At 42.2% G+C, this 15,569-nt stretch overlaps 1 protein-coding gene across 1 annotated transcript in view; it reads right to left on the bottom strand.

Annotated features, from left to right (window-relative positions):
- Positions 1 to 13,295, bottom strand: part of DGKQ (diacylglycerol kinase theta) — a 106,574-nt gene extending 93,279 nt beyond the window's left edge. Inside the window, exon 1 of the mRNA XM_081320325.1 lies at positions 12,799 to 13,295. Coding sequence (XP_081176451.1) covers positions 12,799 to 13,120 — 322 coding nt within the window. The 5' untranslated portion in view covers positions 13,121 to 13,295. The remainder of the gene's footprint in view (positions 1 to 12,798) is intronic.
- Positions 13,296 to 15,569: the final 2,274 nt, after the last annotated feature.

Genomic DNA, 15,569 nt, shown 5'->3' with positions numbered 1-15,569 from the left:
AAGCACTGTCTATAAGGATCTCCAACAGTGCTGTGTCGTACAAGAAAATCAGAAATCAGAAAAACACTTCTGCCAAGTATGTTTTTGTGATGTGTTATCCCTTTCATTTTCTGCCTGCACAGGTATGCCCCTATTCGGTTAGTTACTCTGACTAGTGAAATTTACAAAGGCTGCCAAATTTCCCTTTATACAAACAGACGATAACAATACGTATGGGGTAAGGAAGGATGCTTCTCAATGTAAAGTAGATCCAAAAGAATTAACTTCACCTAAAGTTCAGCTCTGCATCTTTAGCTAAATATTAAGAAGAAAGGAAAGATGAGAATACTTGTTGGCAGGTCTGTGCCCCAGAGGAAGTATCCATACTGAAGCATTACAGCAATCACATCAAGTAGTATTAATGCTACACGAACAATGTCTATATTAGTTCCATATGCTAGCTTGCTCATCCCACAATGACTGTAAATTTAGCTCTCATTTTTTAAGATACCGTATGTTCACCTTAAGAAATATTTTTGTCATGCAGCTTATAGACAAATATAAGCCTTTGACTTATAGACAAATATAGATAAAATTTTGACTTTCATCGTAATTTTTGTTATATCAATGGTACGAAGTACTTGTTTACTGAAAGAGGCCAACTACATTTGGGCAAGAATTCAACAAAATGTCTCGAGTCTAAGGACCAGAATGAGACATTTTTTTGCAAGTTATTGCAGGGGAAAAAAATAATACAGATTACCGTATTTTCCGGCGTATAAGATGACTTTTTAACCCATGAAAATCTTCTCAAAAGTTGGGGGTCGTCTTATACGCCGAGTCGTCTTATACGCCAGAAAATACTATTCACCTCTCTGATCTTTTCTGCTGGACGGCGGGATCGCTGGGTGAATGGAGGTAGGCGATGGCGACCTGTGGTTAAGTGGCCAACAGTGAACGGGTGATAGGGGAAACTCTCGTCAGATCATGGGGCAGCAGCTGCAGCCGCCGCCATTGCTCTCTCTAGGACTGGCCATGCTGGCGCTTCCAATACTAGCTGTCAGGTCCCCGACGAGAGGAGGGGCAGGCAGTTCCCAGAGGTGCGCCGCTCAACAGTAGGAAGGGAGCACCTTTGCTCCCGCCGAGGCACCGCCTGACCCGCACCGACCAGAAGAATTGCTTGCCTGGTCACGGAGTGCAGAACTGAGAGCAGCAGCGCACCAAGCAAGAGAGCTCAGAGGAAAGAAGGCGAGGTGCCCATTTGGCAGGGAAGGAGCAAAGCTGGGCAAATCACAGAGCAGGCGGAGCAGGGAAACGTTACAGGGGAAAAAGGGGTGGGATTTAAAAGGTGAGGCGGGCGGGACGTGGGCCTGGAGACGTTCTGTTAGAAGTAACGAAGGAGCCTCCGGGCGCTTTCTGGATCGGATTGTTCGAACTGAGGGTGCCGCTACAGTCCTCGTGTTTCCCAGGGTTGCCTGTCGTGCCAGAGGTATTCCCTGTAGCCCCAGATTCTTTAGCTCCCCACTTTCCTTAATTCGGGCGAATTTTGTGCTCCATGGAGAAACATTAATACGCAAATGCCGTTTGTTTAACCGCGCAAAACTCTGGGGAAACCTTGGTATTTGGGAACGGAAAGGCTTAAGACTTTTCATTTCTGTTTTATGCACAGGCTGGGAGGGTCACGAAGTTTACCTCTTTTATTTTAGCAACATCGTGGCACTTATAAAAAAGGGGTACTAACGCTAAACGAGTTGTTAATATGCAGATTGTGTGCAAGGAAGTGAAATATTGAGTTATTAGCCCAAACCCTATAATTTAACAGAAAAAGTAGGGGGTCGTCTTATACGCCGGGTCGTCTTATACGCCGGAAAATACGGTATGTAATATTAAATAACAGAATATACTTAACTAGGGATCTTATTTAATTAAGCCTGAACTGCTTCTAACAATAATTCCAAGCTGCACCGATTTCTCACAAAAAGAAACCCAAGAGATGCCATGGGATTTATTTGCAGGGGCAGGACTGAAGGATGAAGGCATATCTTCTTCCAACCTCAAGGGCAGCCCATACCTACTCTTCTTGAATCCTGCCTGAGAGGAGACTCCGTGGTATCCGAAGCAGAGCATCCAGATTCACTCACAGTTTCGTTCCATACAGCATTAACCTTGTGAACTCTAAAGCTTCCTCCTTCCATTATATATTCAAGTTGGACAGTGATTAATATTCGTATGTTACTTATACGTAAGGGTGTAGGTCTATACATATGTTGTATAATATACAGTATAGTATGTTTAAATGTGTGTTATGCATGTGCACCCTTGACAGCAAGCAACTAAATTTCATTTTTAATGTGTGCCATTGTGCCCACAGTAAAAAATAACAATAAAGGTTATCTATCTATCTATCTGAAGGGACGCGGTGGCTCAGTGGGTTAGGATGCTGAGCTTGTCGATCAGAAGGTTGGCAGTTTGGCGGGTCGAATCCCGAGTGCCGTGTAACAGAGTGAGCGCCTGTTACTCGTCCCAGCTTCTGCCAACCTAGCAGTTCGAAAGCACGTAAAAATGCAAGTAGAAAAATAGGGACCACTACGGTGGGAAGGTAACAGCGTTCCGTGCGCCTTTGGTGTCTAGTCATGCCGGCCACATGACCACGGAGATGTCCTCGGACAAGCACTGGCTCTTCGGCTTTGAAACGGAGATGAGCACCGGCCCCTAGAGTTGGAAACGACTAGCACGTATGTGCAGGGGAACCTTTTTTACCTTCTATCTATCTATCTATCTATCTATCTATCTATCTATCTATCTATCTATCTATCTAATTCTGATGACCTGTCCATCTAAGCAGCATAATAGAAGATAAAAAACAAATACTTTCCAAAGAGCGTAGAACCAGGACCAGCAAGCAGTGGCCAAAATACACTTTTCATTCCCAAACGCCGACCAGAGCCCTGTTTCCAAGTAGGGAAGAAAGCTACTTGATGTAATGACCTGTGAGAATATCCTTGAGAGAGAGGAAGAGGAGAAGATGGAGCAGCAGTCTAGGCAACAGTGAGATAAGAGGCAACTTAGCCTAGAGAAGCAGTAGGGTGTGACAAGGGTCTCAGAAGTGAGCCTCCCTAGTTTCTTGAGGTGCAAAAGCGAGGAGGAAGAGATGTATTTTCAGACTTGCAAAAAAATTCTTTACTGTAGCCTTACAAATAAAGGTATAGTTGGTACTCATCGTTAGTGATTCTTGTCCAGAGTACCTCTCAGGGCTGATACTTTCTCACTGTATATTTTAGGAGAACTCAGCATCAAGTGCCTATCAAGGTGTTGCAGTTAACTGAGAACCAGAAATGTTTTTTCTTCCGGGAGTCAGTGCATTCTTAGGCCTGTCTTTCCCAGTGTATCCCCTCCACCTTGGGTGTTAATTTTTACTCAACTTTTTAAACCGTGGATCTGAATGATCTGAACTGAACCAGGTAGATGGCACTCCTGCACTTGACTCTATACGCAGGTAGTCCTTGACTTATGACCATAATTCAGCTTGGAGTAAGTCATTGCGGTTGTTAAGTTGAGGCATCACATGACCAGTCCAACTTCTTTGGTATTTTTTTTTGCTGTGGTCACTAAGCAAAGGAGATTAACCAAATAAATTTTCCCCGTGGATGTTTTTTTGGCGGAAACCAGAGGCAAACACCACAAACTGGCAAAAAAAAAAATCCCAGTCATGTGACTACGGGATGCTGCAAATGACCATAAAGTTGAACCAGTTCCCAAGTGCCCAAAATGCAATCACATGACCACAGAGGCGTGTGTGTATGAGACCACAGTAATTTTAAAAACGGTCCTGAGCAGCATTTTTTTTTGGGGGGGGGGGTGTTCATTGTAACTTTGAATGGCTGTTAAGCAACTGGTTGTAAGTCAAGGATTACCTGTGTCTGATTAATAGAGACATTCTTCGGAATCTGATAATATAAATATACAGCTCTAAGATTTGTTCTTGAATAATTGTTTCATGGCTGAATTATTTATTGTTTTTGTATATAACTTTGTACAGGGCGAAGCTTTAAATGGAAATTTAATTGAATGCACCTTGATGGTTAAAAAAACCTGACTCCTAGTTACCAGGTGGTTGCTATTCATGTCATTTCCTTCAGCAGCAATACAGAAATGGCTTGCCATTGCAGGATAGCAAAAAGTGAGGCAATGTTAAATGAGTATCAGAGAAGTTCTGCTTAATACTAGAATTACCAGTAGCTAAAATAAATCAAGCACAATGCTATGCAAGAGTTCAAATCCCACGGAACAACATAACAAGTATGGCAAAAGTGATTGCAAAGGAAGAAAAGGAAAGTGCAAACAAAGACACAAAACTTTCCAAGAAAAGAAATCTGATACTAATCAAGAAAATGTCAGAAATGAAGACTCTCCTCCAAGTCTTTTTCAACTTGACACTCTCCAGATAATACAGAAATTACAACTTCTAGAATTCATAGCCAAGGCTGCTGAGGAAAGCTGCTCCAAACCATTGTATGGTGAATCAGAAACTGGCAGTAGCACACTTTAGGTTTACATAGCCTTTCTTTCATCGTATATAAGCACAAGAGTTTCTAGTGTAAATTAATGACAGGTGAATTGTGCTTGTTGTTGTTGTTGTTACTTGCGAAGTCGTGTCTGACCCATTGCGACCCCATGGACAACGTTCCTCCAGGCCTTCCTGTCCTCTACCATCTTCTGGAGTCCATTTAAGCTCACGCCTACTGCTTCAGTGACTCCATCCAGCCACCTCATTCTCTGTCGTCCCATTCTTCTATTGCCCTCAACCTTTCCCAGCATTAGGCTCTTCTCCAGTGAGTCCTTCCTTCTCATTAGGTGGCCAAAGTATTTGAGTTTCAACTTCAGGATCTGGCCTCCTAAAGAGCAGTCAGGGTTGATGTCCTCTAGGACTGACCGGTTTGATCACCTGGCAGTCCAAGGGACTCGCAGGAGTCTTCTCCAGCACCATAGTTCAAAGGCCTCAATTCTTTGGCGCTCAGCCTTTCTTATGGTCCAACTTTCACAGCCATACATTGCAACTGGGAAGACCATAGCCTTGACTATATGCCCTTTTGTTGCCAAGGTAATGTCTCTGCTTTTTAGTGTGCTGTCTAGAATTGCCATGGCTTTCCTGCACATTTCTCCCCCTGGATCTCTAATTACGTGGTTTTTTTTAAATCAAACCTTCCTCTTTTTTCAGTACAAGTGGTTAGCTTTATAGTTTTAATATGGCATTTGTATGTTGTTTTAACGTTTGATTGAGAGCCACCCAGAGTTCGCTATAAGAAGGGTGGCTTATAAATATTTTAAATACGGTAAATAAAATAATCGTAGTTCCCCTTTTAATCAGTTCTGTAACATGTATTGTATGTACATTGTAACAATGAAAGAAGATGGTTCCTATCAACTCAAACACTAATATTAAATCCTAATTAAAGCAGACTTTAAGGAGATAGTGAATTTACACATAAAGAGAGATGTCAACATAAGACATGGTTAAGAGATGGAAACATTACAGGTCACATTTAATAGAGATGACACTGATGTGGTAATGAGTAAAAAGACTATCACCAAGAAGGTTGAACTATTGTCTCCCTACTTCTTTCACAATGTTCTATATTTAATCATATTTTTAAATGACAGTGATGGTGATAGTTTTAACAATCACCAGCACCAGATTCAAGGTGCTGGTGATGACCTACAAAGCCCTAAATGGCTTGGGTCCGGGATATCTGAGGGAACACCTGCTGCTGGCATCAAGCTCCCTTCGTCCTGTGCGCTCCCACAGGGAGGGTCTTCTCAGGGTGCCGCCGGTAAAAGACTGCCGGCGGACAATACCCAGGGGGAGGGCCTTCTCTGTGGATGCACCTGCCCTTTGGAATCAGCTGCCTGTAGAGCTTAGGACTGCCCCTGACCTTCGCTCATTCCGCCGGGACCTGAAGACCTGGCTCTCTGAGCTCTCTGGCCTGGACTGAGAATATTAATTGGGATTTTAATTGTATTTTAACTGGGGTTTTATTTCAAGGTCAATATAATCTTTTTAATTGATTTTAAGTTTCGTAATTTGTTGTATTGTTTTTAAAAAACCTTGTGAACCACCCTGAGTCCTACGGGAGAAGGGCGGTATATAAATCAAATCAAATCAAATCAAATCAAATCAAATCAAATCAAATAAATAAATAAATAAATAAACAAACAAACAAACAAACAAACAAACATAGGTTAGAAAGTTTTCAGATAATAATCACTAAAATTATGTAAACAGAAAAATGGTTATGGTGACTTAAATAGAACACCCCTAATTGTGGGGAAATTATTCAGAATATTTTTCAGAATGTTCTGAAGAAACAACATGCTCTCCTTTTTCAATGTACTCCGAGTACCAAGCTAAATAAAAGGAATTTAAAAATGCATTTTCGATCCCTCAATCAGGTAGCACAAAGAACTACATTGCTACAGAACACATTAATACTGATATTTCTTGGCTAATTCATGGCACAGCATTTCAGTAGTTACCAGCTAAGGAGCAGAGAATAAGAAAACAAAGTACTAATTCAATTATTTTTGTGACATGGTAGTAAGAGTCCTCTTGGGCTATTGCTCACATTTAGCTGAACTTCCTCCTCTGCCAATAATACATTGCTCAATTATTTATAAAAAATATGTGCTAACTTCTTCTTCTTATGTATTTGAATCAGTTCTTACTTCGTTCTTGTTATACAACAAAAGGTAAAGAAACAGTAGTCACTTGGATACTAGCTTTAAGCTTCTTCAAAAGCTGATGCAAGAGAATTACTCTTCCATTCATGCGCACTCCACGATATTGCTCAACTATATCCAGCAATACAGCAAATTACTCACATTCCCTATTTCCTTACCTGGCTTACACACCCCATTGGACGTTTATGCAATAGGGCTATGAGTAATGCTTAATCATGGTCCCAGGATTTCAGCTACAGTGAATTATCCTTCTTGTTGATATGACCTTCCTGTTCAAGTCCATCTTATGTCTATGTCATAGCTATGTCCGTGTCATAGCTAATTACGACAGATCGATATAGTACATCAAGAAAGTTCAATCCTAATATCTATGCACAAAGAACAAACAGCTGCTTCCTTCCAGAGCCATAAAAATAGATAGGGGAAGGAAGGAAGCAGCACAGCAGAGAAATATACAGCCTCAAAACTTCAGATAGGTTCCGTGTGCCTGCAAGATAACTTCCCTTCAGAATTACACGAAAGAACACAAGGGAAGCAAAGTCAAGATCAACATGTGAACCCGTGATGTTCTCATGCTTCTCTTACTTTAGGGAGGAATGAATCAAAACAAATTTGAAGGAACCCCTTCCTCTGAAGCATCATCTGAGCAGACCTCCCCAAGGGTGCATCAATGGTTAAAAGAAACAAGCAAAGTAACCTGAAATAAAGACACCAAAACTGTAGAGAATTCTTCAAAAAGGACTAAAAATGCAGGTCGTCCTTGACTTACAACAGCGCATTTAGTGACCGTTCAAAGTTACAACAGCACTGAAAAATGTGACTTATGGCCATTTTTCACACTTACCACCTCTGTAGCATCCCCATGATCATGTGATCAAAATTCAGATGCTGGCAACTGGTTTATATTTATTTTTTATTTATTTTTATTTTATTTTAATTCCATTTATATCCCGCCCTTCTCCGAAGACTCAGGGCGGCTTACAAGCTTAGCAGTAGCCTTCATTCTATGTATATGCCTGCTTATTAGGGCTTTCACACACACCCCCAAGCGGCATTATTACAAAGTCAGCTTATTGCCCCCAACAATCTGGGTCCTCATTTTACCTACCTCGGAAGGATGGAAGGCTGAGTCAACCTTGAGCCTGGTGGGACTCGAACCTGCACTAATTGCAGGTAGCTGGTGATACTTAAGGAGGCATTTATGACTGTTGTTGCTGTGACCTAAGATCATGTGATTACCTTTTGCGACCTTCTCACAAGCAAAGTCAATAGTGAAGCCAGGTTCACTTAACAACCATGTTACTAATTTAACAACTGCAGTGATTCACTTAACAACTCTGGCAAGAACGATTGTAAAAAAGGGACAAAAGTCACTTAACAAATGTCTCACTTAACAACAGAAATTTTGACCTCAATTGTGATTATAATAAGTTGAGGAGTACCTGTATGCTTCTGTAGGAAACAAAATAAATATGTCTTTAGAATACAAAACTTAAATACATCTTCAGAATACATCTTTATAATTTGTCCCCAAAATAAATATAGGCTTGTGGGAGATGACAGTAAACAACTGATACATTACAAACAATGCAGTTCATTTTTGTTGAGTAACAACATACTCTGATCGACAGCGGAAAATAAAAGCACATATTCCCACATTGTATATCCTACAAATCCTGGAATTTTTAGAGAACACATGATAGGATTCAGATAGCATCTGGAAGGGACATGGACATAAGTCTTACTCTAAATTTGCTAGCTCATTTATAGTCACCCCACAACCGGTGTCATTTTCCTTCTCATTTGACTAAGCCTTTCAAGTGTTCATGTATAGGAATTATTCTTCAACTCTGGCATTGGCTGAATTAAGTTGTTCTAATGGGAGCCCAGAATCCCCTCCACAAAGAAGAATCCCACGAACGTACCTTAGATCAGGGGTTCCCAACTGGGGGTGCGAAAACTTGGGTTTTCAATATTATAGTGAATATGCATAATTCATTGCCGTTATTTCAAACTTTTGTAAGGGGTGTGAAAATATATCAGAAGCGTTCTAGGGGTGCAGGGTATAGAAGAGGTTGTGAGCCGCTGCCTTAGGTGGACATTAAGGGCTCAATCCACATGGACTGAAAGCTCATGTTGCCAGCATATGTACCAATAAAGCAAGAAATATGGTTGGGCATGTCATAAATGGTTTTGACATGAACATTTTTCTTTCTCTTCCCCTTAATCATCTTCTCTGAATCAATGACCTACCCATCTCCAAGTATTAATAGTACCAAACAGAGGAATTGCAACCCTTAGTAAAACTGAGATTACTAAATAGGATTGCACAAGGATATCAGGCCTTCTCTAGAAAAAGGCAATGATAATTAGAGATGCCATGGCTTAAACCTTACCACAGAGATATTGAAATAATAATAATAATAATAATAATAATAATAATAATAATAATAATAATAATAATAATAATAATAATAATAGTAGTAGTAATAGTAGTAGTAGTAGTAATAGGCACCTTGGGTACAATCCCAAAACAACTGGAGCACCACTTGAACACCATTGGCATTGACAAATTTGCCATTAGTCAATTGCAAATGGCGGCCTTACTAGGAACTGCTTTCATCCTGCTACGATATCTGTAATACCATCAAACATCCATATCTGCCTATCCCAGGTCCTTGGTAAGGACTCAATAGGTAGACAAAAATGCCAAATCCAGTCTGAACATCTGTCTGACTGTGCGATGATTAATAATAATAATAATAACAACAACAACAACGCTAGACATGACCGAGTTGCTAAACTAATCCACTGGGCATTGTGTAAAAAATACGACTTGCCTGTGTCCAAAAAGTCGTGGGAACATAGGGTGGAAAAAGTTGTCGAGAATGAGAGGTTGAAGATCTTGTGGGACTTCCGAATACAGACAGATCGCCATTTGGAACACAACATGCCAGATATCGCAGTCATAGAGAACCGAAGCGTAGTTGATTGGTATCGCTGTACCAGGAGATGCCAGAGCCGAAGAAAAAGAACTGGGGGGAAATACGAAATACCGCAACCTGGCCATCGAAACTACGTGATTATGGATGAAATGTGTAACAGTGATACCCATTGTCATCGGGGCACTGGGAACTATGTCCAAAAACTTTGCAAAATACATCAAGAAATAGCAGCTTCCTGCAATAACTCCAGCAAAGCTACAAAAAACTGCGCTACTTGGAACATCTTACATTTTAAGGAGATACCTGGTTGATACCTAGGATGCTGGCAACAACTCGTGTCAACCATTAGTGCCAGTCAATTTGAGTGTTCAGTTGACTGAGTTTCATGTTTTATGAATAAAAGCATAATAATAATAATAATAATAATAATAATAATAATAATAATAATAATAATAATAATAATAATAATAATAATAATAATAATAATAATAATAGAGTTGGAAGGGACCTTGGAAGTCTTCTAGTCCAACCCCCTGCTCAGGCTGGAAATCCTATACCATTTCAGACAAATGGCTGTCCAGTCTCTTCTTTAAAACCTCCAGTGTTGGAGCATTGACAACTTCTGAAGGCAGGTTGTTCCACTGATTAATTGTTCTAACTGTCAGGAAATTTCTCCTTAGTTCTAAGTTGCTTCTCTCTTTGGTTAATTTCCATCTGTTCCTTCTTGTACTGCCCTTGAGTGCTTTGGAGAATAGCTTGACTCCCTCTTCTTTGTGGCAAACCCTGAGATATTGGAAGACTGCTATCATGTCACCCCTCGTCCTTCTCTTCATTGAACTAGACATACCCAATTCCAGCAACTGTTCTTTATATGTTTTAGCCTCCAGACCCCTAATCATCTTTGTTTTTCTTCTCTGTACTTTTTCTAGTTTCAACATCTTTTTTTACATCGTGGTGACCAAAACTGAATGCAGTATTCCAAGTGTGGCCTTACCAAGGCGTTATAAATTGGTATTCATGTAATCTTGATTCTATCCCTCTGTTAATGCACCCTAGCACTGTGTTGGCTTTTTTGCCAGCTGCAGCACACTGCTGTGCAAGTGTGCAAGAACAAGACTGACAGCTAGAATTCTTTTAGTCTTTATTAGCCAAGTATGACTAATGTCTCCAATGCATAAGCTCCCAGTCCTTAAAGAATATATTTATATACTGTGCAAATTTTTTGTATGTATTCCATCACACTCACAATCCCTATAACGGTATATATTCACTTTAACTTCTTCTCCAATATCCTTTTTTTTAAAAAATGGAACCTGCTTTCATTAATAACATCCCAGTGGTAATTAAAAAGAGATTCATCCAGATGTTTGCCATAACAACTGCCCACTTACAGGCCTGATCATGTCAACTACAAATGGCAGCAGATTATAAGGTATCAAGTCTCTATAAATAACTGCTATTTCCTCTGAAATGATTGATCAAGTACAAAACTGGCTTTAAAACTGCCCTTTCTTCCACATTTGATTGATCCTCCAATTTATGGAAAGGAAACGAGATAAACCTCTGTATCTCAGGTTGTGTTCTGCAGTGGGTGCAATAGGTTCTTCAAATTCAGAGGCAAGTCCTCATAGTATATAACCTTGCTTTCCTTTCAAGAAATCCTTGGTGCTGGGCCATGGTTAAAAATCAACAGGCATTATTTATGCCTGCCCACAGAGAAAAAAATAAGGAGATAATTTTTACCTCCTGTATTATTACATACAGTTCCTCAGAAGACAAATATTGGCAATACTGTGAGAGAAAGTCTATTTTATCTATGGTGCAAAACAGGGCAGGGAAGTATTTTTCCCAGGATAAAAATGAAGAGATAAGAAAATTTCAGCCTTTCAGACAAGGCACCATTAAGACACAGAAACTTTTATCAGTAGAACATTGACAGTTTTACCTGCCTCTGCATCGTTTACAATGCACGAAGCTTTTCTTTTTCTTAAGAGAAGTTATTTTTTTTATCTGCTAATAACCTGCCCATGCCACAGAGCCGTTTAAGAAAGGAAAAACCTAGTTTGGCAAATAAACAAGAGCAAGTCCTTTGCTGTTCCAGTAGGGAAAGCTTTTGCGTAGACAAAGATGAAGTGACAGAAAAAGTTTTTTTCCCCCCCAATTAATGTGTGCCAGGCATCCATTAGTGAAGGGATGCTCCTCCCTCCTTAAAAAAAAACCCTGCAAACATAAAAAAAATGGGCAACTGTAAAAAAAAAAAAGAAACACTTTGCACTTTTTAGACAGACAGCTTTACTTGGTAGAAAGAAGATCAAGAAAACGATCAGCTGCTGGAATATTTCTCAGCATAAGACCTCAAACATGGGGTGCAGAGGGAGCGGGGGGGGGGGGGGAGGAGGAGGAAGAGAGCCGCTATAACACCCACAACTAGACAAGCAAGTAGACAACGCCATGGGAGGGAGGGGGGCAAGACAAACCCAAATCCCATAAAATACACCGCTAGCTTTTCAAGTCCTCCAGAAGTCTCCAGCCCTTCATTCCATGTTGCCCCCATGAGAAGATCGATTTTGCATCAATTACCCAAGTTGATTTAAAGAGTGCCCCCCCTCCCTTATTGGAGAACTCATTCTTTTTTATTATTATTAAAGAGTTTTACAAAAACAAAATTTTACAATATATCCCCAAATCCCTCCCACCCCAAACCCACCCACTTCCCCCCCCACTTCCCAGAGCTAAATACAGGATTATAGTTACAATAATCATATTCTAAATAAAAATTATAGATAATATACAATTAACCAAATTCACAATGTGCTTTAACTCCCCTTTAATATAATTACAAACAACGTGCTAATAAAAATATCCCACTAAAATCCCCTTATTGGAGCACTCATTCATTCTGGGTTTTACTAACCACAGTTTATAAAGGTCCTTAAAGATACTGCGCAGCTGGGCAAACATGAGATGGAGCGGCGGCATCCCTGCGGGGGAGAACACGCTTCCACACGACACGCATTCTCCCCCTTGGGCGCTCCCCCACCCGCGGAAGTGGCGAGACCGGCCGTCTTCCCCCCCCCCGCCCAGCCCCGCGTCACGCGCCCGCCACGAACACTTTCTTCGGCATCGCGGCGTTTACCTTCGCAGAGGTAGCCGGCCAAGCCCCAGATGAAGTCGGTGCAACAGTGGCAGAAGGTGGGCTTGGTGAGGGTGACCCTCCTGAAGCAGTGCCCGGGCGGGCTGCCTCGAGCCGTCGGCGGGGGCGGCTGCTTCGGCGAGGCCGGCGGCGTCTGGGACTGCTGCCGCTGCTGCTGGTGGGTTTGCTGCAGAGAAGTCGAAGAGGACGACGGCGGCGGCGGCGTGGGCAGCGAGCGGCTCTTGCCGCCTCTGCCCATCAGTGGGCTGGACGCCGGGCTCAAGCCGCGGCTGCCTCCCAGCAAGGAACGGGCTCCTTCTGCCATGCTGAGGCGGCGCGGCGACAGTTGCTTGCCGGCGTTCCCGGATAAAGCGCAGTCTCTCCCGCTTTGGGCGAAGGCGGCTTTCCCTCTTTTCCCAAGCGGACGCGGAGCGCTCGCTCGCGTCTTTGCTCCTGCTCCGGGCCGCCTCTAAGGACGCGCCGCCAGCGGCAACAGCAGCGGCGGCTCTAGCGAGACTTCCGCCGCGCTGCCAGGCAAAGCCAGAAAGACGGCGGGCCGTGGGCGAAGAGGAGGAGGAGGAAACCGAGGAGGAGAGGGAGGGACGCAGAGGGCGGCGCTTGGAGGCGCGGAGGGCCGTTGCCCGCCTTCGCCTCGAGGCCGCCTCCTGTCGGGCTGGCAGCGAGTTGAGCCGGAGTCGGAGGAGAGGCGTGAGGAGCAGGACGCGGACGCCTCGAGCCCGAATGGCAGCGTGGCTCCCTCGGTGCCAGCCTCTTGGCGCGTCTCGGGGTGTGTGTGTGTGTGTGTGGGGGAATCAGCCCTCCAGTCTGGATGCCGCACCGACCTCTGAGGTGAATCAGACGGAAGGACGTCAGTCAGGCACAAGTGGCGGGACCCACCAGCCCCTCATGCCCGCTTGGGCATACAGGGAGGGTGGCGAGGGCACCTGGGCTGAAAAAGGTCCACACGGAAGAACCACGCATAACTCTTGGCCCGACGTCCACCCTACTACCGTAGTCGTCGGGGTTTTTCCAGGTCTGGTTTGAGGGCCCTAATAACTGGTAGTCTTCGATTCATGACCACAGTTAAGACCACGGTTTGTTTGTTTGTTTGTTTGTTTGTTTATTTATTTATTTATTTATTTATTTAATTAAATTTATATACCGCTCTATTCCCGTAGGACTCAGGGCGGTTTACAGGGAAAGTGAAAAACAGAGATACAAAAATTCCAGGTCTGGTTTGAGGGCCCTAATAACTGGTAGTCTTCGATTCATGACCACAATTAAGACCACGGTTTGTTTGTTTGTTTAATTAATTAATTAATTAATTAATTAAATTTATATACTGCTCTATTCCCGTAGGACTCAGGACGGTTTACAGGGAAAGTGAAAAACAGAGATACAGAAATTCCAGGTCTGGTTTGAGGGCCCTAATAACTGGTAGTCTTCGATTCATGACCACAATTAAGACCACGGTTTGTTTGTTTGTTTGTTTATTTATTTAATTAATTAATTAATTAATTAAATTTATATACCGCTCTATTCCCGTAGGACTCAGGGCGGTTTACAGGGAAAGTGAAAAACAGAGATACAAAAATTCCAGGTCTGGTTTGAGGGCCCTAATAACTGGTAGTCTTCGATTCATGACCACAATTAAGACCACGGTTTGTTTGTTTGTTTGTTTATTTAATTAATTAATTAATTAAATTTATATACCGCTCTATTCCCGTAGGACTCAGGGCGGTTTACAGGGAAAGTGAAAAACAGAGATACAAAAATTCCAGGTCTGGTTTGAGGGCCCTAATAACTGGTAGTCTTCGATTCATGACCACAATTAAGACCACGGTTTGTTTGTTTGTTTGTTTAATTAATTAATTAATTAAATTTATATACCGCTCTATTCCCGTAGGACTCAGGGCGGTTTACAGGGAAAGTGAAAAACAGAGATACAAAAATTCCAGGTCTGGTTTGAGGGCCCTAATAACTGGTAGTCTTCGATTCATGACCACAATTAAGACCACGGTTTATGCTGGTGATGACCTATAAAGCCCTATATGGCTTGGGTCCAGGATATTTGAGGGAACACCTGCTGCCAGCATCAAGCTCCCTTCGTCCTGTGCGCTCCCACAGGGAGGGTCTTCTCAGGGTGCCGCCGGTCAAAGACTGCCGGCGGATGACACCCAGGGGGAGGGCCTTCTCTGTGGGGGCGCCTGCCCTCTGGAACCAGCTGCCCGTGGAGCTTAGGACTGCCCCCGACCTTCGGTCATTCCGCTGAGACCTGAAGACCTGGCTCTTCGAGCTTTCCTGCTCAGGCTGAGTTTTAATTGGGTTTTAACTGGGGTTTTACATGTTGCAGGGACTTAGTTTAATCTTTTTTAAATTGGTCTTAATTTTTGTATTAATGTTTTAAAATTATACCCTGTAAACCGCCCTGAGTCCTTCGGGAAAGGGCGGTATATAAATTCAATAAATTAAAAATTAAATTAAATTAAATTTATTTATTTATTTATTTATTTATTTATTTTATTAAATTTATATACCGCCCTATTCCCGTAGGACTCAGGGCGGTTGACAGGGAAAGTGAAAAACAGAGATACAAAAATTCCAGGTCTGGTTTGAGGGCCCTAATAACTGGTAGTCTTCGATTCATGACCACAATTAAGACCACGGTTTGTTTGTTTGTTTGTTTAATTAATTAATTAATTAAATTTATATACCGCTCTATTCCCGTAGGACTCAGGGCGGTTTACAGGGAAAGTGAAAAACAGAGATACAAA

This window comes from Vipera berus, assembly GCF_964194415.1.
Source record: "Vipera berus genome assembly, chromosome: 2".
NCBI lineage: Eukaryota > Metazoa > Chordata > Lepidosauria > Squamata > Viperidae > Vipera > Vipera berus.
This window is presented reverse-complemented; position numbering and strand designations above follow the sequence as displayed.